This window comes from Vanessa tameamea, chromosome 23, assembly GCF_037043105.1.
Source record: "Vanessa tameamea isolate UH-Manoa-2023 chromosome 23, ilVanTame1 primary haplotype, whole genome shotgun sequence".
Taxonomy (NCBI): Eukaryota; Metazoa; Arthropoda; class Insecta; order Lepidoptera; family Nymphalidae; genus Vanessa; species Vanessa tameamea.
This window is the reverse complement of record NC_087331.1, coordinates 2,546,140-2,571,502: the sequence shown is the minus strand read 5'-3', so window position 1 is coordinate 2,571,502 and position 25,363 is coordinate 2,546,140. Positions and strand designations below refer to the sequence as shown.

General features: G+C 33.1%; 2 protein-coding genes across 3 annotated transcripts; both read right to left on the bottom strand.

The window, feature by feature from the left end:
• Window positions 1-1,179: 1,179 nt before the first annotated feature.
• Window positions 1,180-14,446, bottom strand: LOC113397698 (uncharacterized). The gene is made up of 11 exons (XM_026636138.2): window positions 14,290-14,446; window positions 13,035-13,186; window positions 11,500-11,580; window positions 11,129-11,293; window positions 8,317-8,479; window positions 6,942-7,122; window positions 5,949-6,136; window positions 5,184-5,348; window positions 3,315-3,527; window positions 2,753-2,844; window positions 1,180-1,304 (listed from the first exon to the last, which is right to left on the bottom strand). Exons 1-11 carry the CDS (start codon window positions 14,365-14,367, stop codon window positions 1,202-1,204), a joined length of 1,581 nt encoding a protein of 526 aa, XP_026491923.2. The 5' UTR covers window positions 14,368-14,446; the 3' UTR covers window positions 1,180-1,201.
• Window positions 14,447-16,127: 1,681 nt separating this feature from the next.
• Window positions 16,128-25,105, bottom strand: LOC113397668 (uncharacterized). Of its 2 annotated transcripts, XM_064218702.1 has the most exons (11): window positions 24,719-25,105; window positions 24,191-24,328; window positions 23,240-23,671; window positions 22,375-22,960; window positions 21,699-21,861; window positions 20,565-20,611; window positions 19,628-19,732; window positions 18,641-18,747; window positions 18,094-18,189; window positions 17,631-17,813; window positions 16,128-16,574 (listed from the first exon to the last, which is right to left on the bottom strand). In XM_064218702.1, exons 1-11 carry the CDS (start codon window positions 24,818-24,820, stop codon window positions 16,281-16,283), a joined length of 2,253 nt encoding a protein of 750 aa, XP_064074772.1. In that variant the 5' UTR covers window positions 24,821-25,105; the 3' UTR covers window positions 16,128-16,280. The 2 variants fall into 2 exon arrangements, with proteins under 2 accessions (XP_064074772.1, XP_064074773.1); XM_064218703.1 differs by lacking the exon at window positions 24,191-24,328.
• Window positions 25,106-25,363: the final 258 nt, after the last annotated feature.

The following is a 25,363-nucleotide window of genomic DNA, read 5'->3' as shown; positions in this document are numbered from 1 at the left end:
AAATAGCCTTTTTCCATCCCCGGGGCAACTATCTCTATACCAAATTTCATCTAAATCGGTTCAGCGGTTTAGGCGTGAAGAGGTAATAGAGAAAGCAACTTTTACATTTATAATATTAGTATAGATTTATATACTAATATCATAAACTGTATGAGTCATGGTTTTTGGGACTATTCATGGGTGTTGCTTGGACATATAGATTTTACATTTATGGAACTATTATATTTTCTTAGGACAAACGTTCACTGTACCTTACTAATAACCTACCTAACATGCTGAGTACATACTATTTAAATTCATTGCTGAACAGATAATTTTTTTTTTATTAAAAACTGTTAGAAGTCCTTTTATTGTACCGGTGTTTTTGAATGTACCATAACTATTGCTATCTCGTAGCAGCTTATCGACATGTATGGCTCAAAGAAGACGTGTCACACATAAACTTATAAAAAATAAGAGGACACAGCACGTAGTACTGTTTCCGAGAATCGTGAGCAATGCCGAAAGATAACAATGTCAAGGGCGATGATACGAGATTTCATCTTGTTTTTCTATGATATGCTGTAAGATTAGCATTAAGGCCGAATTTAATATATTCAGCATATAAATATTAAACATTAATGCACTGTGTGACAAAATCTGCCTTTATAGTTCAATTGAGTACGTAGGGTAAAGCCGTAGCTAATCTAATTTGTGCCTAAAGTTAATTACGTAATAAACGTTCACTTCACGATAAAAATACGTACTTAGATATTGATTCGACAGACATAAAAACTAATTTTATTTTAATTGATGTTTTGTGTGTGTTTGTGTTGATACATGCTACGATAAAGCTGTTATATAAGTATATTTTCTTAACCAAGTCAATTTATGAAACTTCCTATTAATGTTAACAAATTATTATATTAGTAACTAATTGCATATTGGTATAGAAATAGTCTTCCTTGGAGTTCAATCTTGCTGCATATCAAACTTCATCAAATTTGGTTTAGTGGTTGGCCGTAAAAAAGCAACAGACAGCCAGACAGACATAAATACTTTCGCATTTATTATATTTGTATTATATCATTTTAGTGGTTAATAAGCTTAATTTTCTAATAGTACTAACACCAATAGAAAAAAAAAACAAATAATTCAAAACGAATTTTTATTTAACAAAATTTGACTACCAAACAATTATTCTTTACATGAAAATAGCATTTTATTTACAATAATCGGGCCGTGAACAGGGACATTTATCTTTCATTTTAAGTCCTTTCGCCATTTGTTTCATGAACGGATGTACTTCATCGCTGAAGAAAGGTCTGAAACATAAAAAAAAAACGTATTAGTAACTGCTTAACAAAATTTTCATGCATTTTTATCTGTGAAAAAAAAAAGCGGGATATGTTGATTATATTTGTTCACGTATCTATCATGAAAATTAATATAATATTTTTTTTATTAATTATAAATTCGTTATCTTAAATTAGTAACAGTATAATTATTATATACATATATTATATAATTAAACGAGAAGTCGTTTTTTGGGTTGCCTAACTGAATTCTACGTTTGCCTTAGGAACTATATAATCAGTGCTGGGGCTTCAACCACGTACGTCTATGTATTATGGTTCAGTGGACATACCTATGTGTACATATAGCAGATTTTTATTCGGCACGTAAAGGTTTCCTCAAGATATAATTCTCTCACCAAAGGGAGCGTGATGATATTTACGTAATATATGGTAAATGTGCAGAAGGATCACTCATCACAATTTGCGCTCTTGTGGATTTCCGGACATCGAGGTGGTGTAGATGTAGAATATGGAATTTTGGCACGATGTCAGATGGTGAAATTCAACGGCCGGAATTACTCTAAATAATTTCTCGGAACATTCCAGGTGAAAAATGTTCATCAACGCTTAACGTCTTGTCCTCTTGTCTTATTATTAAGTCATATCATTTTCAATCAGGCTTATTAATAATGTATTATAAATGAGAAAAACCCAGGTCTGATAAAACCAAATTATAAAGGCCTGGCTAGGAATAGCTTATAAAACCACTTAGTCGTTTCACTGCATTAATGTAATATATTTTTTATAAACAGTTATTTGCAATTTCCGAGTCCCGCGTCTTGATTTATTGAATTATTTGAAATTCGTGTTTTATGTGGATTTAGTAATAAAAAAAATAAAGATAAACTCGATTTTAATTTTTTTTTTCATATAGGTACCTTTTTAACGCAATATAGATACATTTTTAATCTATGGTTAATATTTGTAAACGTGTTGCATTTTTTATTACGACATGAACAAAGGGAACATTGAATAATATTAATATAAATTCTATATTGTAATATGTAACGTGTAGAATGAGCTTAATCGTTGTGTCACGTATCACGTGTACAATACGCGGTTAGAATTAAAATTTGTTGTTTGTTTATAGTGAATGAATTAATTATATATGGCTAATACTATTTATAGTAAATATAGAATTACGTAATAACGAAGTTCAATTATTTATCTATTTATATTGCATCTGTTTCATTTTATGCTTTTTTTATTTTGTTATAATTAGGCATATGACAACTGCAGATTAATTTCGCTTTTGATTTACAAAATATATATGTGTTAATTAATTCAAATTTTTTCGAGTTCCTTTTGAAAACGTTGGCAAAAAACCATATTTTCGGTTTTTTAAGTTGGGGGCTACAATAAATAAATCTAGACTAATTCAATACTAATTCGATTTGAATACAAATCAGAATCACCTGCATAACATTTTATTTATTTCTTGTTGGTATTCTTCAGTCGCGATCTGGCATTTTTTGATTTGGTCCACTTCTTCTTGACGAGCCCGTTCCTAAAATTGTTATACCAATTATAGATATAATTAGCAATTTTGTTACAAGAAACAACCTATAAACGATATGTTTAACGGACAATATTTATTAGAATTTCATTATAACGTACAGAACCGATTAATTAGTCTTCTAGCTATAATAAATAGAATATAAAAAAAAAATCATTAAGTCTGGTGATATCGTATACCTACTAATACGAGCTGCTTGTCCTGTCTTCCTAATGTTAATATTCGTACAAAGTTACTCCTACCATTTCCCATTTAAAGTTAAAATATCCGAAAAGCCTTTCTGAGCGAACGCATTCGTTATAAAATAAATCTACGTACCAAATTTCCAGACTCGGTCAGTCGTTTTGGTTAGTCAGTGAGGACTAATAATTTTATACGTATGGATTGTGTTCTATTTTTAAATGTATTTCTTTACAATGTTAAAATATAATATATTCTAAACGATCAAATGCAGAACGAACCTTCAATAATTTATTATATTCAATTTGTTCTAGAACTTTTTGTTGATGTTGTTTTCTACTCTGTGTGTCAGTAAGTTGCTTATGGTCGACCAACTGTTTCAGCTGTTCAAACAGTTGTCTATGGTACTCATTTTCTTCAGCTATCTTCTGTTTTAACACATCTTTAGCCTGTTTCCGCTCTTTGATTTGATCCACCATTGCTTGTCGAACTTCCTGAAATTTTATATGCTCATAAATTAAAGAATATTTGAAATATACGCAGAGTTAGTTTCTATATCGAGTTAAAACATCTTAAAATTTATGATGATTTATTTCAGTTATTTAGCGAACGAAAAAAAATATTATTGTTAGTTTTAGGGTATTAAAAATCAGTAGTCATAGATAATACTATGTTTTTTTTAATGAGTTTATATTGTCTTACTCAAAACTAAAAAAAAGTTTCCCTATTTTTATTAATCATAATTAAATTATAAAGAGGGAAATACTTATAAAGAGTTATAAATATAAATAAATTACTACAATTATCGTTTACAATCGTCCGTTTACAAAGGACGGTTACTCAGATCGTAAACAACGGAAAGGAAAAATGATGCTCCATATTGTCTAATTGGTAGCCTTCCCACGTAAACATTACTATCTTTGATTCATTGTCTACGATTTTCCGGCTTCTGTTCCGGGTTCATGTTCTGTTTATGATAAACCAAAGACGTCAATGATACGATGAGTATTCGCTTCAAATTGTATGTATTTTAATTTGGCTTCAAATTTTAATAAGGGACAACAGTAGATTCTGCTTGCTTTATGTATTTTTAACTCGCAGAAGGCTGTTATTATTCATTGTTGTTTTCTATTTCTATATGTACCCTATGTGCGTATTTCAAGAATGATCTCGATTGTAAATAGTAGTTCCGCGAAGGCGTAGTCAGTTTTAGTTTTGTGAGCGATATTAAATATATTTCTACGAAGCGAAGAAAACTAAACGATTTTGTATATCGAATTATTGTATTTTGTGTACAGTGCTAATAAATGACTTTTTATTTACATCAACGGCTATGTCGCAATCGTTCTGGCACTACACCGTAGGGACGGAGAACACCCGTCGTACTTACGGTATCATAAAAAGATTAAGGGTAAAAAACATGTGGAGTCAGGAGTTCTGTGATTCAGACATTTGTATACACCCAAATTCAATTTCAGCGAAGCCAAAAGTAAACGTAAATAAAAATGACAAAACAAATGCTTTACGACTTATTCGTAAGAAACATGTTTATTACATAAAAAGAAAGAAAGAAATCGATATATTGATTAAGCGTTTTTACATTAGAATTTCCTATATTGTTGTATATTGCATCCTTGTCGCACTGACGATGAGTATTTATTTATATTTGAGTTTGACCATTGGGTTATTATTATAATATACGGCAAATTATGATGGAGACAAATATATAGATTTCCCACTGTTGGGCAAAGGCCTCTTTTCCCTTGGATGAGAATGCGGATTGTTGAACACAGAATGACGTAGATAGGTAGGTAGGTAGGTTCAACACTTGTCGCAATGTAAAATGTCTGGTCGGATTCTTCCAAAGTGTTAGACGAGCAAAAGTACCAAATTTGTCCCTGTTGGTAACGTCTTCACGAAAATATCCTTCATCGACGACATGACATGAATTATAATTACTGTATGTATATGTGCAAGTCAATGGCACCTATTTGTCCGGGTTTGAACCCGCGACCCTGAATCGCGTTAGTGTAAAAATCACGTGTTCTATTCACTAAACAATTTCAGCTTATTTCATTACAATATATTAATTATTATTATTGAAACGAGCCATGGAATCAGATCATGTAATTTCTCAAAAGCTTACTTACTTTATTAGTTTTCTGAGCCCAAGCGAGGTATTCGCAGCGTTTCTGGTCCATATATTCTTGTCTCCTCGTGGCTTCTTCAGCTAGAGGTGCTTCAATTGATTTGTCTAAATCTTCATATTGTTTTTTCAGCTCTATCATCTTTTTGTTGCATTCATCCAATTCTCTCTGTTAAAAAATAATGTCGAAACATAAATTAAGAGATATTTTTTTAATTAATGCAAATCTAAGGCATAAGACAAGGCGTATAAATAATCACCCGGGTCTTAAACCTCAGGATTCACAGCCATATAAACAAACCAAAAAACTACAAGGCAACTTTTGTAATTTTACATGGACCTTTAAACAATTACTCATTTTTGGCAGTGTAAAAAATAATTTACAATTTTTAATGTTTTCCTCATATACTCGTAGGTACATTAGGATGGCATTGGGAAATAAGTATAAACACAACATTTTCATTAAAACGAATTAAATTTTTCGTTTTGTTAGAAATTCTGAATACCTATCCGGAATTAAAAGTCGACAGTTTTATAATTCTATGCTTCGACTAGCACGTGAAGACGTCGAATGTGGGCCTGATCTCACTCATACGAAACTTACAAGGCTCTCGTCACCTTGTATCTTGAGAGCAAGGCAATGGAGTGCCTGTGATAGCGCGCCAAATAATATCACCGTTGAAATTGGTCAACGTAGCCGAAAATCATTCAGATGAACATTTCAATAGCATTTGCCAATAGATTTATTTTCATCACCACACAACTTTACCTCTTTTGTTCTCCTCAGTTCAATCGCAGCAAATTCGTCGGCCAAGCCTTGTCCGGTCAGCGAGTCCCACGTGTCGGATATTAACTTGGCTTCAGCCTTTTGCTGGGCCAGTTTTTCTTGCCTCTCTTCTATCATTTGTTTTCGTTCTAACGCAGTTTCCTTTCGTTTCTCAGCACGTTGTTTTTCAGCTGTAATTAAATCTAATTTAGTCTAGACTATATTTGTTTTCTATAAATATTGTATTAAGGACGATTTATATTTTTTAACGTGGGTGGGCATGACCACTTGCCTATGCTTCGAAGTGCTATTTTCAGTTGTAAGTAGCGAGGGAACCCGTGTTATTATACCAGGCAGACGGCATAATCTAGGTATCAGGTAAGTGCCTCTTACAAGTTATAGGTTTGATCGGATCGGATCTTATTAATAAAAAACTATTTATTTTTTATTTTAGTTAATAAGTAAGCCAAATGCCAAATGGGCCACCTGATGGTAAATAACACGATCGCTCATAGACATTGGAACTCGAAGAAATATTAACCATTTCTTAAAACACCAAAGCGCCGCTAACCTTGAAAACTAACATGTAGTGTCCCCGGTAGAATATGACTGTGATATGTGGGTGGTATCTACCCAGACGGGCTTACACAATGTCCTACCGCATAAATCTCGTAAAATTAATGTATATATTATATAAAATATATAGATTATTAGAAATAAGTGATTATACTCAAGGAAAGTAAATCAATGGTAAACACAGCTACCGACTATATATGTATATATACCTGAACAATTTAAAACTGATCTTGAGTTAATCTGGAGTCATCAAGAGGAAATCTGTTTGCGGAAGACATTGAAACACAACCACAAATCAACTATAACGCAGTATGATAGATAAGCTTTATTTTTTTTTTCCTTAACAACATCAAGCCAATCCAGCAGAACACTGATTGGCTGTCATTTTAATTTTATCTTGTTTATTTAATAGAAAGAAACCTTCTTCTTCCTTCCGAATATCTTCATCCCATAAAGCCTTAAATCTTCTCGCTTCTTCTTTCAGCATCTCTTTTTCTTTCTCTCTCTGCATTCGTCTTTGTTCCAATTGCAAATCTGAGTAGCGCTTGCAGTCTAGATCTCGGCGTAATCTCTCTATCGTATCTTGTTCCATACGAGCTGCCTAGCATGTGAACAGAAATCGAAGTCGAATTATTTATTATTATAATTACATTATTATGCATGCCTTATTAGAGAGCCGAGATGGCCCAGTGGTTAGAACGCGTGCATCTTAACCGATGATTTCGAGTGCAAACCCAGGCAGGCACCACTGAGTTTTCATGTGCTTAATTTGTGTTTATAATTCATCTCGTGTTCGGCGGTGAAGGAAAACATCGTGAGGAAACCTGCATGTGTCTAATTTCAACAAAATTCTGCCACATGTGTATTCCACCAACCCGCATTGGAGCAGCGTAGAGGAATATGTTCCAAACCTTCTTCTCAAAGGGAGAGGAGGCCGTAACCCAGCAGTGGGAAATTTACAGGCTGCTAATGTAATGTAATGCATGCCTCATGAATGCATTTCAAATCCTAGCATTAAGTTGCTCTGATTGACGTTTAGTAGTGTTTTACAACTAAACATAATCATTTTTATCTATGTTAGGCGATACATGGTTTCTGAGCCTCTGTAATTACAGACATAATACAACCTTAGATAACGTTCTTTGAGTGCAAAGTAAGAATAAGAGTATTTGAACTGAACTCGTCTTCAACCACTATACGAACGGACTCCGTATGCCGTGTTGATAAAATTTACATAAAAAATCTGAAGTAAGCTAATGAAATGAACGTATTGGTGAAACTGCCAATCAACGCTCTTAGATGACTTCTGTTAGTTTGTGAATCGTCTATGGAAAAGTATCGACTCAAGATCGACACGAAAAAGTGATAAAAAAAACGGGGGCCAGTTCTCTTAATAAAATGTCACTTTATCGTTATGAAATCGGAACATAATTATTGCCGATTAGCAGTTCGTATTCCTAACTAACGCAAAGATCCAGTTTCGATTCGATCAAGTCAACTATAAAACGTTAAATTTCCTAAGAAACTATGACGTCACGGCGATAACCATTTGACTATGTCAAAAAATCCTATTCTGGTAAAACCCTCTACAAAGATGATAGTAACTTAATTTATTGAAAACATAATTAGGAAAATTAAACGACACCCGTGTCGTTTTCAGTTTACTTGCAAACATTTATATTTGCATTATATAAGCCGTAAAGGTAAATCTTTTTAAGTCATATTGTGATTCATTTGAAACATACATGATGTACAGACGTATAGAAAATTTCTAAATCCATATTAAAAAAATTACCAAGGCTTCGGACTCCTTCAAAGCGACTTCGTGCCACATCTTGTCAAACTCCAACTCCGCCATCTTCCTCGCTTGTTTCTCTCTTATCTGGTACAGTTGGATTTCCTGCGCTTCTTTCGCACGTAATTTGTATATACACGGTAAAACATGCACGCATTTCGACCTAATGATTTATTAACGTAAAAATTTTGTTTCTTTTTTTTCTTAAGCTGTTATTATGTTAAATTCTTTTAAATACCTATTTCAACGTAAGATATATTACAGTGTATAAGAGACACACGAAACACGGTTGCATTTATATAGTACGATGGCCAATGGGACCAACAGAGACACGAACGGAGGGAGATCACCTGCAGGAGAGGCAGAACATATACTTGGTGGCAGGGCTATGTGCAGGCCCGTCTGGGTAGGTACCACCCACTCATAAGATATTCTACCGCCGAATAACAGTACTCTGTATTGTTGAGTTCCGGTTAGAAGGGTGAGTGAGCCAGTGTAATCACAGGCACAAGGGACATAACATCTTAGTTCCCAAGGTTGGTGGCGCATAGGTGATGTAAGGAATGGTTAATATTTCTTACAGAGCCTTTGCCTATGGGCGGTGGTGACCACTTACCATCAGGTTGCCCATAAACTCGTCCGCCAACCAATGCCATAAAAAAAAATCGACAGGTGTAAGACCAACGCATTGCCGTGCTTTCCAAATCCCGGGAGAGTAAAATTGTCAAGTTCGTTACTCTAGGCTGCTAGTGAGAGTTATCTCTGTTACCTCTCTCTATCTGAATGAGTCCAATAACTTATATTGGTTCAAAATGAGGTAAACTAACTTTAATGTTAGTTTCTGACAGATTTAGACTGGAGTGGCCTTTTAGAGACTAGCATCTACTATGGGGAAAGAAAGTTAAGAGCATAGTTTGTCAGCGTGGGAATTTATTTTAGAACACACACATAGGTACTTTCCAATAATACACTTGCATTGTGCAGTGTATCGTACGCACCCCCTAGACAATTAGTTGCTTGTTTTCGTTGCAACGAATAAATTAAATTTTCATTGCGCGTTCATAACGTAGGATTTATAAAAATACATTTATTTATGAGTAATGTATTAGCTATAAGGATGTCACTCGCAAACACAATTATAAATTATTTGTTAGCATAGGGTGCGGTCAGAGTGCATTAAGATGCCTCATATACATTATGATTTTTATTGATTCTACTGCTCTCCTCTAACTAAATAATTATTTTCTGTATATTTTAAGGTTGGTAGGTATAACGAATTAGGGCGTTAAGACACATTAAATAATCACTTACTTAAATTTTATAAATAAAAATAATGGAGGTAAATATTAATCAGTTTTTTTTTAATTAACTAAAGACATAAATCTTCTTGGTTAAACAAGTCAATTAAAATTATTTTATATTACACAAAAATCAGGGGGGCGGCCCGCTGACGGTATCTGGTCATGAAAGGTACTAAGTATAGCATCAGTACAAAATGGAATGTATATCAACCGTTTTTGCTTAGCACTATGCACTATTTTAATTAAGCATTTAAATAATTAGGAATTAAGCAGACGAACTAAACGACATGAGTTTGGGTATGAGTTGGCGTTTGTTTTAAATTTCGTATTAAGAGAAAAAAATAAGCACGATAGTGCAAAAATTACATTACATTCAGGTTCATTCGGGTATTCACTATGTTCATCCTTATAATTTTGTACTTTTAATTCGACATTAGGGGAAAATAGTTACCCTTCGTACACTTTTCAGATTTTATTTTTTTACGATGTGATTAATTGTCGTATTTACCTAGTTTATGTGCTTAAGTGTAACAAATATATTATAGTTTGTTACAAAAAAGTCCAAAATTCTTATGACAAAAGGTTAAAGGGTTATAGGCTTTTTTCTACAGAAAATAATTGTACGAATGTACCCCACGTATTGGTATGGTAGGGGTACGTTCGTACAGTAAATGCGGTAAATTCGTACGCCATGGGGTAGATTCATACAGTGTAATTAAAAAGCCAATTAAAATCGTTCAATTTTTATTAATTATTACAAAAATATTTATTTATCAAAGAACTAACTTAATAATATGTGACTTGACTAATAGTCGATAAATCTTGAAAAGTAAAAATTAACAATTGCATCCCACGACACTCGCGCCCCACCCTTATGCTAACTTGTCTATGTGTGCGTAGACGATTCGCGAAATTATAAGACTCGGCTCGAAATAAAAACTGACGTGCTCCCACCTTGAGATCTGGGGAGGGACTGAAAATTTATTGACAGCGATGTCGAATAATAAGTCAAAACCGTCAAATGATTTTCTCCATACTAAAAAGTATGGACGACGAATGCCAAAAAGTAAGCAATATTTAAATAAAAATTACTATAATATTATGTGATATAATAGAAATTTAACACGGTGAACTTATTATTTACACTTTTGTGTCCCCATTTAACCAAAAATACATGTATAAACTAGCAGCTAAATAGCTTAAAAAACTTTAATAGAAAAGGTCGATTTCAGTGTTTGGAGTGATGTTGACGATGAATTTACTGAGTTATTAATACAAATTTTATAAATATCATGCGGTGAAACTTGAGATCTATCTATTAAGATACTGAATGTTTTTTTTCATCCATAATCAATGCTCCAGTTTTAAGATATTTCGAAAACAGTAAGCGCTATTTAGGCGTTCCGCAAGGACTGTCCTCTTAATCTACCAGCGAACACAATCATTCTCAATTAGTTTTAGCTGAAATCAAGTCGAAATTTGTAATGTATACAAATAAATACAAAACTCACAGCGGCGTGTCTTTATACTTTTCTTCTTGTTCTTTCTTCCGTTTCTCCAGCAGGTATTTTAATCGATTCATCTTTTCTTGCCACAACTGTTCAGCGCCCGCTTGAGCTTGCATCACGAACTTTCGTATGTTGTCCTCCTCTTCGTGGGCGTAGAGATCTATTAACCTATATTGGAAATCAAATTATCCAGTGTAGATTTCCTTCGATATATTTTACATCGAGGCTACTAAGACCTACAACTAAAAGTGTATAGATACATAAAATTGTTTTACAGTCTTTAGTAAAGTCTGTATTTATTTCTAAAGTCATACTGATTTTTAATGATAAGCGTGAGATGTCTAATAAAAATCGCATTGATTACGAACATTTACCTTTTTCGTTTTTGTTTTAGATCTTCTTGATAAGAAGCCATGCACAAGTCAACTCGCCGAGCCACATTGTTTATGAGCGATCTGTAAACAAAGATGATTTGATCCGATCTTGTTTCATTCGTTTTGATTACGGGAGTCGAGATGGCCGATGGAGAGATTTTACTTGTATAATTTATAATTAAAATTCAGCTTTGACACGGCGATGAAGGAAATATTACGAGGAATCCTGAATGTGTTTGATTATGGCAGAATATCATCATTTGGAGGATGCGTTGGAATAAGCTCAAAATCTCCTTTTTACGAAAATGCTCAATCAATTGATAAACGTAGCGATTTTCATTATTTCATTATCTTAACATTTATGATAAGATTCGATACATATTATATGGGTTGTATCTATGCGGATGGTCCAACCGCGTACATCGATGATAAGAACTTCTTCTTTTTGTGTATTTTAGTTACTATGCGGACGATTTTAGAACTGTTTTTTAGTAATATACCAATTACTAAAACGTAGTAAAATTGTCTATGTTTAAATCCCATTGTCTTGTCTGGTAATAAAAATATAGAGGCATACAAAAATAAAAAAATACAAATTGAAGATAGATACACAAAAGACATGGATAACATGTCATGATACAAATATAATTATATAAAAAAACCGCGCTGACGCGCCCTCCGACAGAATAGCACAAACGCCCACACCGAGTGCGCTCGAGGGCTCTAGCGACGTGACGCGACCGACTCCGCGATGAAAGGTACGACAACGATGGCGTAGTCGCGGCCCTTCCACAGCCTCGACACCCGGGGCTTAAAAGATAGGGCGTGACCCCTGGGGCCGTGGACGCGTGGTTTCCTAATTCAAACAGAACCGGCAGCCGGGCTGGCCTCGCGCTGCCGTAAGCGCTAACAATAATATAATAAATAACTTGGTTTGTTTTTAAGAGAACCTAAGTTAAAATTAAATCTAGAATTTTAAGTTACTATTTATCGAATGTCAAATGATAAATACGAATAACAAAAAAATGTTAAGTAATTTCGAATACCGAATAATAGCGAGGGTTCGCGGCATCTTTAGTAACTAAGACAATTAGTCTAAAGTGATAATAATGCGCACTTAATGCGCGAGCCCGTCTGGGTAGGTACCATTGTTGTGTTCCGGTTTGAAGGGTGAGTGTAACAGTGTAGCTACAGGCACAAGGGACATAACATCTTAGCTCCCAAGGTTGTTGGCGCATTGGCAATGTTTCATATTCCTTACAACGCTAATGTCAGGTGGCCCGACCACGTACCTGTACTATAATAAATAAGCTAGCGCTGTAGTGAGAGAGGAAGAGGCTGCCTACCGCTGCCGTATGCGCAAGAGAAAAGGAAGCCAGACAGACTGGCGCCGTAACGCGTTACGTTACACTTAAAAAAAAACCATAACATAGAGTAATTAATACATACAATTAACCTGATAATAGCAGGTAAAATTCTTGACAGGTGAGGTTTTTGTCGCGTACAAATATTACATGTAACTGACTATGTATTACCGTCTGTCGCATCGTATAAAAAAGTCGCTATTCTGTAGATCTTTCAACTCCTTTAGCTTATTCTCAGCTCCTTTCCTTTGATCCTCTTCCTCGGCTCTCAGTTTCCGAATAAATTTCACGTACCGGAATGTTGAGTTCAATACTCGAGACGTCTGTAATTATAACATGAGAAACGGTAACAACCGTTGATTACTCAATTTGAAACAAAATATACATTTAGTATGATTAAAAAATCGTACAGACGTCACAATCTTAATCTCCTAATGTTACGGTGAATATTTAAAACCGGTTACTATAGATCATGCTATCTGCTTATAATATTTCAGAATCAAAATTATGTAATAATAAAAAAGAGTCCTTTATTTTATTTCAACATTAAATTATTAATGTCTTATGAGTACACTGGCTGGCGGACTGGCAAATGGGCCACCTGATGGTAAGTGGTCGTCGACGCCCATAGACATTAGTATTTTAAGAAATATGAATAGTTTCTCATATTACCAATGCGCCACCAACCTTGGGAACTAAGATGTTATGTCCCTTTTGCATGTAGTTACAATGGCTCACTCACCCTTCATACTGGAACACAACAATACTTAAAGTGGATGGTAATATTCCCGTTGGGCCGCAAAAAGCCCTACTACCGAGTATAATAAAACTTAAAAATTATGAAAGCCCTTAAAAGCAATATGGTCCTTTTTATGATCGGTAGGCGGCCATGTAAATGGGCCACCTGATGTAAGTGGTCGCCGACGCCCATAGACATTGGTGTGGTAAGAAATAAAAATATTAACCATGACAAGTTGGTATGTTTCATATAAATAATGCAATTTTGTCATCTGTTATACATATAATAAAATTGGATTGTCTGTTTGTAGTATTAAAATAATCGCTTTATACTAAATGTATACATGGTACATATACCAAAATAACATTATTAACAATTTTTTGTCTGTTTGTCTATTTGTTCCGGCTGATCTCTGGAACGGCTAGACCGGTTTTGACGGGACTTTCACTGGCAGATAGCTAATGTAATAAAGAGTAACTTAGGCTACTTTTATTTGATATTATATATAAAGTCACGCAGCGCAGCCCTCGCCCCCTTAATATCACAAAAGCTGTCTGATACAGAATGAATAAGTTATAATAAAAACTGCGAACTGAACAATAACTTTATTTGTTAAATTCAAACGGGCACGAAGTCGCAGGCACTGTTAGTTAATTAATTATAATATAATAACAAAGAAAATCTCACATAGTAACAGTCTGGAACACCTCTTGGGCCGGGACCATCTTTTGGTATCTTTTGACGCTGGGGAGGTATTTCACACATATTTTTATGTTTTATCACTTTAAAATAATTTGTAATAAATCGATATCTTTAAACAAAGATAAACTGTTTAAAAGTTTGTTAGAAAAATAAAATTTTCAAAGTTATAATGAACTGTCAGAACATTATTACTGCTTTTGACATTTATCTGTAATTAAAAAAAAAAAGTTATATTACCTCTTTGGAAGAAAATTTAAGATTTATTGTAGGGCAATAAACTCATACATTGGCACCTGTCCAGTTATAGGCGGCATTATACAAAAATATAACAATTCTAATAAGTCATTACAAATTATTTAATGAAGAAAATTTGTTGTCTAAAGCTTATTTCAACCACAAGAGGAATAATCAATAAAGATATATTAAATAATATTTTACATTGAATTGATGCGATGTCATTGGTTGCGAGAGCTTAAATAATCAATGAAAATTGGCGTTTTGAATATCGACGAAACTTTTACATGAAGTTTAATGAAAGTGTATATAAGTACTTAATTGAAGTAGTGTTTTATTATAAATAAGGATACATTGTTTATAGTGCACAATATAGCAGAGCTATTAGCTAAACGCATGGAATACGTAAATCTTAGATTTTTTATTTCTTCTCCTTAGTCAATTTGAATGGACTATTGGTTTATTTTCATATGAAATGGGGTTACTAAAATACGATATGCGAGGTTCCAATAATTTGGACAAGTAGTTAATAATACTATACACCTTTGGGTACATAAAAAATAAATACTAGGTTACGAAATGTACACGTATTTTTCAAACTAGACTCTCAGAACTATAAAATGTTTTTTATGTTATTATTTTAAATGTATGGAAGTTCCAATTATTAAATAAATTGTCGGGTAAATTTTATTCTTAAACAATTCTTGATTTAAAATAAAGACACTTTCCTTAAATTTTAATCAACTTTATTACAAAACAAAAGAAATATTTTACGCGGGCGCAAAATACTTTACAAAATTCAAATTTTTACCAGAGCTTAAAAAAAAGTACGTAAAGATTTTTTTACGATGAATTTATTTGAATTGTTAGCATAAAATACTGTTAAGTCTTTATCGATGTCACAATTTTAATACTTAAAGCAGCAAACAACATACGAATTCAATGTTAATAACAATAATAAACTACAATAAACGTTGAAGGCATTTATGCGTTATTTTTCTCATAATTTCTTATTCATATCATAAACTATATTGAAGTAATGCTATAAAAATATTCTTTAAATACTTGGAAAATAAAAAAAAAATACTTCGTTTAACAAAAAAAAGTAATACAAGTTAGTATGGCACATAATTATAATATACTTCTCTTAAAATAAAACGATGAAAGTAATCAACATGATTATAAAATAAAAAAAGATTCAAAATCAACAACTTAAAACTAGAACAATTAACACATGTGTTGCCATAAGCATAAAATAACAAAGTTAGAAATTAAGTAAATATATTAATTAAAAATAAAGTTATGATAAAACCAATTACAACTTTGTAAAGTAACACATTGTCAGTTACATGTACAAATATATAAAAGTTAAGAGTTTAAAAATGTTAAGGCACTATAAGTTTACTTATTACAGTCGTTTAGCGAGTGTTTAGATAAATATTGCTATGTCCTTCTGTTATCATAGATTTGACATTCGAAAGAAGGAGACAGAAATGATTAACTAGTGCCACCCTTAATAACTTTTTAAAAATGTTATTAAGGAGTCTTCTGTCGGTTTTCTGTTATACCAAGACAGTCTTAAAAATTGAGAAAATCTTGAAAGTTATAATAAGGACTTTATCGAAGGATATGGTATTTAACACCATTTGGTAGTTAAATACTTTCATAGCATCTTCACATTATAGATGTTCGTTCATTTGCAGATATGTGGCCCTAGCATTGCAAATATTTATACAAATGTTTTAATTAAAAATCCTAACAAATATTATCAATTGTATATCATTAAATATTGGCTGCCCTATAATGACTTTACTCGGTGAGTCTGTCACTAACTCTCTGTTGAATAGTTTTAAGTTAGCGCTATTGGGTAGTAAGTCTAGTTTAGACAATTCAACTTTGAGACAGCTGGCCTCGTTTTCATATGGCAGGTTGGGCGGTAGCGGTTGTATGTGACCACTCCACGAGAATGGTTCACCGGAGACTTTGTTGTAAATTGTTATAGAGCCGAATTTTTGTGTGCTTTCCGTTGACAATGACTGTGAAAAGAAATGATTATTTGCATTGGAATACTTCATTTTAAGAATCGCATTTGCATTGAAACTTGCATTTTCACCGCTATGATTAATATTTATTGCCACAATATGTTAATCTAAGATTTAAATATGAATAGTGTCTGATATTAAAATTATTAATTTGCTGCCATATGTGGCCAGGTATGGTACATAACAGGCTATTTGACAATGCAAAAATAAAGTGTCAATTATTGTAATCAGTATAAATTATGAGTTTAAATATGGTTATTTATCAACGAAAGTTGAAAATAATAACTGATTTATTCAAAAATCCATAAATAAAAATGCATTTTTTTAAACGTTTGTCACGTGACACAAAACGCTCCCGATTGGTCGGGCTTATGATGACGTCACTTGCTTATTAACCTCGTTTGCCTACTATATGAACCAAAGATTACAATACAGGCAAGTGACGTCACCTACCCAATTGCAGTGCCATATTGTCAAAGTAGCGTTATCGCGGGCTATTTAAATATGGAATTTTTATTTTTCAGCAAATATGTACTAGAATTAAAAAAGACAACATTTACTGGGTTCTTTAACCTCTACTAAATAATATAAAATGCATTTTAAAAACCAGTCAAATAGCCTATTGTATGTTTATATTTTTTTATAAACTATGAGGAATGTTTGTGAATTTTGGATTTTTTCTTTCTAAATTCTTTAATAAACTAATGACCCGTATGATAGTGGAGATACCAATGCCCAGTAAAAACATTTGCAGGGAAATCTGGCGTAAAGGAAGTGTCTGGAATCTTGTATTATAATAATGTAGTTAAACACACCGCGCCAACCCCAAATAAGTGGGATGAGTCGAGAGACCAGATATGGCCAAATTGTTAGAAGATGTGAATCTTAAACCGAAGATTATCACTCGGTTTTCAGTGGTTAAGTTGCTCATATAACTTGTCGACGGACGGAAAACATCGTGCAGAAACTTGTACGTATCGGATAAAAATTTGCCATTTGGGGAGAGAGCTCCGAATCTCCTCAAAGAAGCGCCGGAGCGGCGGTACTGACGGCGAGGCAGGCCGTGAAGCAGTCGGGGTCGCGGTAGCGCGCGCTGAGCACGTAGAGCGCGTCCCCGAGCTGCAGCAGGTGCCGCGCCGCGCCCGCCGCGCCGCCCGCCGCGCCCGCCGCCGGCACCGCCCACGGCACCGCCCACTCGCTGCCGCGCTGCCGGTGGATGGCCTGCGCGTGCTCCTGCGGTACGTAAGGGAGACATTTCGAATATTACTAACTTTTCTAGTTAAGTTTTTTTTTAAGTAGACGTCTAGATCAGGCATGATGATCGTCCTCACCGATTTCACTCTCAGACCGGGGATAATTCATGGAACCGACGGATTTAACAGGCTCGCTGCCAAATTCCGAACTTAAGCCTGCTCGAGGGAGCGCCTTGCCAGAAAAACTCAGAATGTTTTTATATTGAACTAACTCAGGATTTGTTTTGTAGTAAATTATGAATAAGGGATGTAATAAAAACCTTTTTGATGTGATATTCGAGTAATATCTTGGGTCCCGCCCAGGTACAGAGCACGCATTGCACACTCACGTCCATTGCGATTTTTTCCATATAATCCTGAATTGTAACGAAATATAAAAGAGTTAACAGGAGATACCAAACAAGAAAAGCGAATTTCGGTTGACAAACAGAGGAGAAAAAGACATTACATTTTTCTTTGCCTATTTAGTAATAATTTTTGATATCCATTATGTCTACCTGAATAAAATATATTTTTATTTTATGATGATGGTGTCGATTTCAGCCTCGACGGCAAATTTCAAGGAAGACTAACTACGCAGGATATATTTTAGTGCACATCTGTTTTGCCTTCCTTTCATAATCCAATGGAAAGGCAAGTTTTTTGTCAGAAATACCCAAAAATCGATTCGACCTGGGAATCGAACCCAGAATCACCGTATCTGTGGCTTTATATCTAGCGATTAGAGCCACAAGGCAGTCAGAGATTATCGAGGAACTGATGTTGCCACCTTTGTATAAATATTTGTTTAATATTAGACATACTCACCCCATCCTGACTTATAATTTCAAGTGCATCTTCCACCATCTCCGGAATAGAGACGGTCGTGCTTATGTCTTGAGACGTGCCCAAAGATGACGTCGATGTACTGAAATCTATTAATATTATGTCATTTCAATCTTCTCTAAACAAACTCAAACATACACCCTCTCCCTCCACACACACACACATGTGCACGCCTCATACAAAGTTCCTGACGTCGCGGTAATTGTCATTTATTTATTGATAAGAAACACACTCGACCAAACTATATTAACAAAATAACCAAAAATTAGAACAATATTAAGCTACATACACAATTACTGGCAATTAAAAAACTACAGTCCATAATGACTGGTGTTAACTCAGCACTATCATTACATTACTTAAAGATCAGAAGAAGAAAGAAGAGAAAGAGTAAGTCATTGTTATGGGAGTTGATAATTTTTATGGTACAATCCAATGACAGGAGGGGTAAAGATAATCAAACCGTATATTTACATATGCCATGCAATTTATTAATAGCTCTGCTACGCACTACGAACAGTGCTTGATTAATTCATATTTATCTATAATACAACACTGTTGGACTTTATAACTACTTCAACATATTCAAATCATAATGAATACCACAGATTTCATACTTTTAAAATTTCGACCAAATATGTAAAAATCGTTTAATTATTTTTACTTCTCCTGCCATTGGGAACGACTGTAGGTTTTCGTAGTACGATGTTTAGGTTAGAATCAACTTGTATGAAAGCGGTATGACGCGAAAAGCTACGGGAGTACGTAGGATGTGCAAGGTCATGGTTAATCTGCACAAAGCCTTGTGCAATCCGTCCTGACGATCAAGCAGACTCCAGCTTTCGCTCTAAAGGACTCTTCGAGAATATAGCGCGGATAATTGTGATAACTTATATCAACAGGACGGAGTATTTATGTCTCCGTTAGAACCAACATTGCATTGATTTCATATACTTTGATATAACTTACCATCACAATGTGAATAATTCCTCCGCGTCTGCTCTGAGAAGTGTAGGAACTCGTACATCCTCGGATCTATGTCGTGTTGATTACGGTGACTATCCACCTCGAACGCTGGAAATTATTATACAAATATATATAAATTACGCCTAATTACCACGTCATTGCATACTTATAAACTTTGTTCAGCAGGTATCTAATGGAACATTTGTGTCTTTTTCTATCACCATTGATTTGACATTCGAAAGAAGAAGACAAAGCATCGTTTAACGAATCACCCTTAAACAATGCTTACAGTAAATATATTATAGTTTACTTAGTGGTAAATCTTTTTACAAGACTGTCTGTGTAGGTTAGGTAGCCAAATAGCAATACTTTGTCTGTTGTGTTACGGTTTGAAAGGTGAGTGAGCCAGTGTAACTACAGGCACAAGTGACATAACATCTAAGTCCCCAGGGTTAGTGGCACATAGCTATGATTAATATTTCTTACAGTACTTATGTATATAGGCGTAAATATCATAGTAAGATATATGTTTAATTATATTTGAATGAAGTCATTAATAATTGAAGAAGTAATTCACTTAAATATCTATACTATTATAATTATTATCTGAGACACTCAAAATTAATGAAAACATTTATAAACGACGCAGAGGCACGTGGTATTGTTTGTTATGTCGGTTTTCGATAGGCAGTAAAATATGTTCTTGTACAAATAATAAAAAAGAGGAGCAGGTGTTGGATTTATTGAACTGTTCCATATATAAAAAATTAAAAGTCTGAAATGTGAAGTCCACCGAAGAAGATGCAGAGTAAAAATCAATTAAGCACAAATACAGTTGAACTTGCCCAAATTTGAACCCGAGATAAACAAACGAAATCCACCATTTTTATAAGAAAACATATACGTATGATATTATAAAATAAAATGTGTTAAAACTTACAAGAAACATAAGCTTCGTTCGACACAATCGTCGAGGGTTGCGCCACACTAAGCGTGTCAAACATGCAAGCAAACAAGCAAAGTGCAAATTTAAGTGCAAGGGAGAGGGTAAAGGCGGGACCACACATGTTACATTTAGACAAATGGTAACACGATAATTCGTATTACAAAGAATGTTTCGTTTAAAGTAAGCGTAATGCTTTTAAATTGATTATTGTTCTGTGTTATACGCTATTCCAACCATAGACACATATTTTTTCTTTAGCTTTACGCTTTACGCTAAAGAAAAAAGATGTGTCATGGGAAACCCTTTTGGAATTAAGTTGCTTTCGCTATTTACGTAACTCCGAATCCGCGGATATACCTGCACGATATTTATAAAACTTTATATCAAGGTTTATACCTTTAACCCCCATTTTACTCCCGTACATACATACATTGATTAATTCCCCATACAAAATTCCTTCTACCTTTTCACGTATGGATGGATGGATTTGCGTGATAAAAACTAACCTATGTCCATACACGGGACTCAAAGTATTTCCAAATTTCATCAGAATCGGTTCAGCGATTCAAGCTATATAGTTAATAGACAGTTACTTTCGCATTTATAATATTAGTAGGGATAAATGACAGACAAAATAAAATAGATAAATAACGTTTGAATTTTTATAATTCCATTCAAGGACAAGAAATTAAATTGTTATTAAAAATTCCGCATAAATTAAAACAATAAAAAAAAATAAGTTGAAATAATATAATATCTTATATAACAGAACGACGACCACGGAGATCGTCGTTCGTCGACAGATTACAATATAGCGAAAAATATTGCGTTAAATTGCAATCATATTTTACAGTTCACAATATTTCGACAGATTACAATCTGTCTCGACGGATTGTAATCTAACGATTTCTGTAATATTACGGTGACATATACAAGTCAGCACTAATTATTTAAAAACATAAACTGATTGCGCATGCGCAGATCACGTGACGTTACGAATATGTTGCATACGCACTGTTCGATCGTTTCACTTGATATATGTTAACAAATCAAAGTTAAATTAAATTAGTTTTAATAATTTGTATTTATTTATCAAACACTGCATTAAAATCTGTATTGAATACTCACGCAGTTGCAATAATAGGTGTGCTGTAGACACATTTTGTGTTGGACGTAGTTGCTATTTGCAGTAACGGTGCGTTTGTTATTAATTGACTTTTAAAATTGTATAGATGTTCCAGCATAATTGTATTTGCCTGACCTCGGGTAACATAAAATGGATGATTTTGACCTGAAATTTGATGAGGGATAGTAATTATCTTAAATGTATCTTTTTATGGTTTTGTAATGTAGTCGGTGTAGTAATTTCAAAATCATGGCACCCGATCTCAAAATATAAATCTGTGCAGGGTATATTATAGTGCACAAGTGTGTTCACTAACACAGGTGCAGTCTCTAATCTTTCTAGCATTCTAATTTCAAATTAACAGTCTGACAAGATTGAGTCAATACAAAGTTATTGGTTTTTCTGTTGAAGAATTCCCAATAGCAGCTCAGAATAGAAGTTGGAACTTTGTACACTCTGCCTCAGATAGCATGAAACATAGTTCGTCTTGCATATAGATTCTTTAAGGTCATATCCAATTTGTAGTCTCCTTGGATTATGAGAGTAAGGGAATAAAAAATGCACTTATGTTCCCCACTCATTATGATAAGTCCTACATAGTGAATAATCCCTTAGAAATGGCTCCTGTAGCCACCTGTCAGTAGGACATATAAATATAAACTACAAATATGAACATACTTCTCTCGGCTTCAGTGCTGACTTGCACATACAGAGGCTGCGTCAAATCTCTCCTATAAACATCACTGAATTTACTAAAAACATCACCGATCTTCGGTAATCTTTCATTATGTTGCATTTCTCTTAATCGTTGACATCTTATTTGTTCGGCTCTGATTTTTTTGTGATAATAAACTGAGTAAATATCCATGTCAGTTTCTTTTATATTGTTTTCAATACCAGGCGCTTGGGTATTATACATATTACTGTATACCGTGTCTATACTTGATAAATTTGGATATTGTGTTTGCAAATATTCATTATTTCTATTACCATCTGTGTTATGGTCTGTATTGGCATCAATGCTATTCAATATGTCTTGAATATTTACTTCAGTATTTTTGAAGTTATTTTTTTGTCGTGGTATAATATCTATATTACGTTTCTGCACTAATGCATTGATCTTTGTCAAACTACCGTCTATTTTACGTAAACAAACACTCTCGGTAGTTTGAAGATTTCTTGGTATTGTATCTGAAGGTATTAATGGATATATACCGCTTAGAGTTCGTTGACGCTTTGCTGGTATTGGATTTGGTAATAAATCCTGAAATTTCAAAAATTTTATACAGTTATTAAGCCTCAATGACCAAGTAGAAGAAACAAAACGAAATTATAACTATGGACGTTAACCAAAGATAACGGGTTAAAATATGAGCTTAACCAGGAGTTTTCATATTATACTTCACTTTATATCATTATATGTCATTTTTTCCAATCAGAATGGGGGAATAACCTTTTATTTATCGACCAATAGGATATTCATTTCATTTAAATATATATTTAGTAAAAGGTATTACAGTATATATATTATAAATATACTTACCATGCTTTGTGTTAGCATTAAATGTGTCTTCAATGCTGTCTTCCCATTGGTCAATACACTGGGCCTGTGCTTTTTCACAACGCACTTAGCAGTGACGTTGAACTGAGGGAATCCACCACTGTTTGTTATTATTTTGATTTTCGTTTCTTTTGGATTTGTATGCGACTTAAATATATCCTGACCATTCATTAATGCATAATTTGGTTTTAAAGTTTTCATATTAAAACTTCTTAATATTCTACCACATGAAGATGCTGAATTTGGTGTGGGATTTTGATTAAGATTTTGTATTAAATTCCGTTTTGGATTATAAGTGATGAGAGGTCTGCATTGTTCCGGACTGCATCTCACATACATTTGATTTGAACGCTTTGGTGTCATTGTTATGGGTGGAGAGAAGCACGATCTGCTTGTTGATGCTACTTCTGTCATCTACAAATTAAAATAATAATAATTATTATTATTATTAAATATGTTTTTGTAATATTCATGACAATCATGATTGCTTTAAAAAAATGTACACGTATTAATATTATAACTATTTTGAAATTATTTATAAGATAAAATGTATTCATAAGGAAAAGTAAAAGCTGATACTATTGTTTGTTGGAAATAATAAAAAGGAAAAACTATCTTAAGAAACATATTCAAATAAAACTATCATAATATTAAAATTTATACTAAAGCCTAAAAAAGTATTGTAAAAAAAATATTAATTTGCATGGAAAGAGAAGAGAGATTCATTTCATTGTATAAAATAAAGAGAGATCATTTTTTCTTATTTAAGAAATTAAACTTCTTATAAAGGTATATTTTTATTTTTTATTAATAGCACTAAAAAAAAAAAATTGTGAGTAGGTATTTATTAATTTTTAGACTTAAGGCTGTAAATTTAATTATCTTTGCTTTTGGATAATATGAGTTGAAAATTAAAAAATATAAAAAAAGAACCTGCATTTTTCTTCTTTTACTTTCTCTTCTGGCTTTTGATAATTGCAATCGCTCAAGTTTAACTCTATGTATAATAGTATTAACTTCTCTTTCAGTTTTGAACTTCTTAGCTTGTATCAATTCTATTAAATAGACTTTCTGTAATGAAATAGGCTTACAGACTGTTTGTACCAGAAATAATTATCTGTAAGTTCTTTTTTGTAATTAAATTTATATTGAGGAGGTATTATAACAATATAATTTTATAATTCCCATATCCAACTTTATTTATAATCAAATGAAGTTAAAGTGATGATAAATTTGAAAGACTTATTAATGAATTGTTTGTTGTATAAAATATTCGTTAAAATTTATTATATATTAGTAATAAAACATAAATGCATATTGTTTTAAATATATTTGAAGTTCAAAGATAAGTACGTACGCTTTTTATTAAAAATAGATATAAATAAGAAAAACAATACATAATTAAAACCATAAAATATTACTTCGTTCTACATTGAAAAAATATCATTTATAATTTTATACCTTAAAATTTGATGGTAGTCCAATAGATTTTGCCATTTGTTGTAAATATCGATAGGGTCGGTCTTCTAGAACGTTAAGAGAAAGTTTTTCTTCATTTTCCATGCTGTTCGAATATTTCCTAAACTTAAGCACGTGCACTCAAAAACAATGTAGAAAAATAAAGGATGACAATCAAAACTTATTTATTATTATTTGAAGTACCCTCGGGCCTCGTGTGATGGAAAAAAAATTAATGGATACACTTTTTAATCTTTTCATTTTTATTTGCAATATGTATTATGTTATTTTGCGACACACAAATCTAAAAAAAACATATATAATAAAGATAAAGTATAAAAGCAGATTTATTTGTTTGAGAATAATTCAAATCACATAGCGCTAAGCGCTGAGCGCAGAAGCAGTAAGCGTTATGATTTTGCTTCAGATTTAACGGTTTTTTAAAATAACTGTTAATATAAGTAATATTTTGTAATTTTAAAATATTAACAATTCTGAGTCAATAATTAAGTTTTGATTATTTTGTATGTCTGGTCTGCTAATTAAATTCTTAGAGAAAACAAATACAGCAATGTATACTCCTGTCAAGAGATGTCGCTACTAGTAACAAATATTAAATAATATGTTGTAAAACATTACAATAGCGGT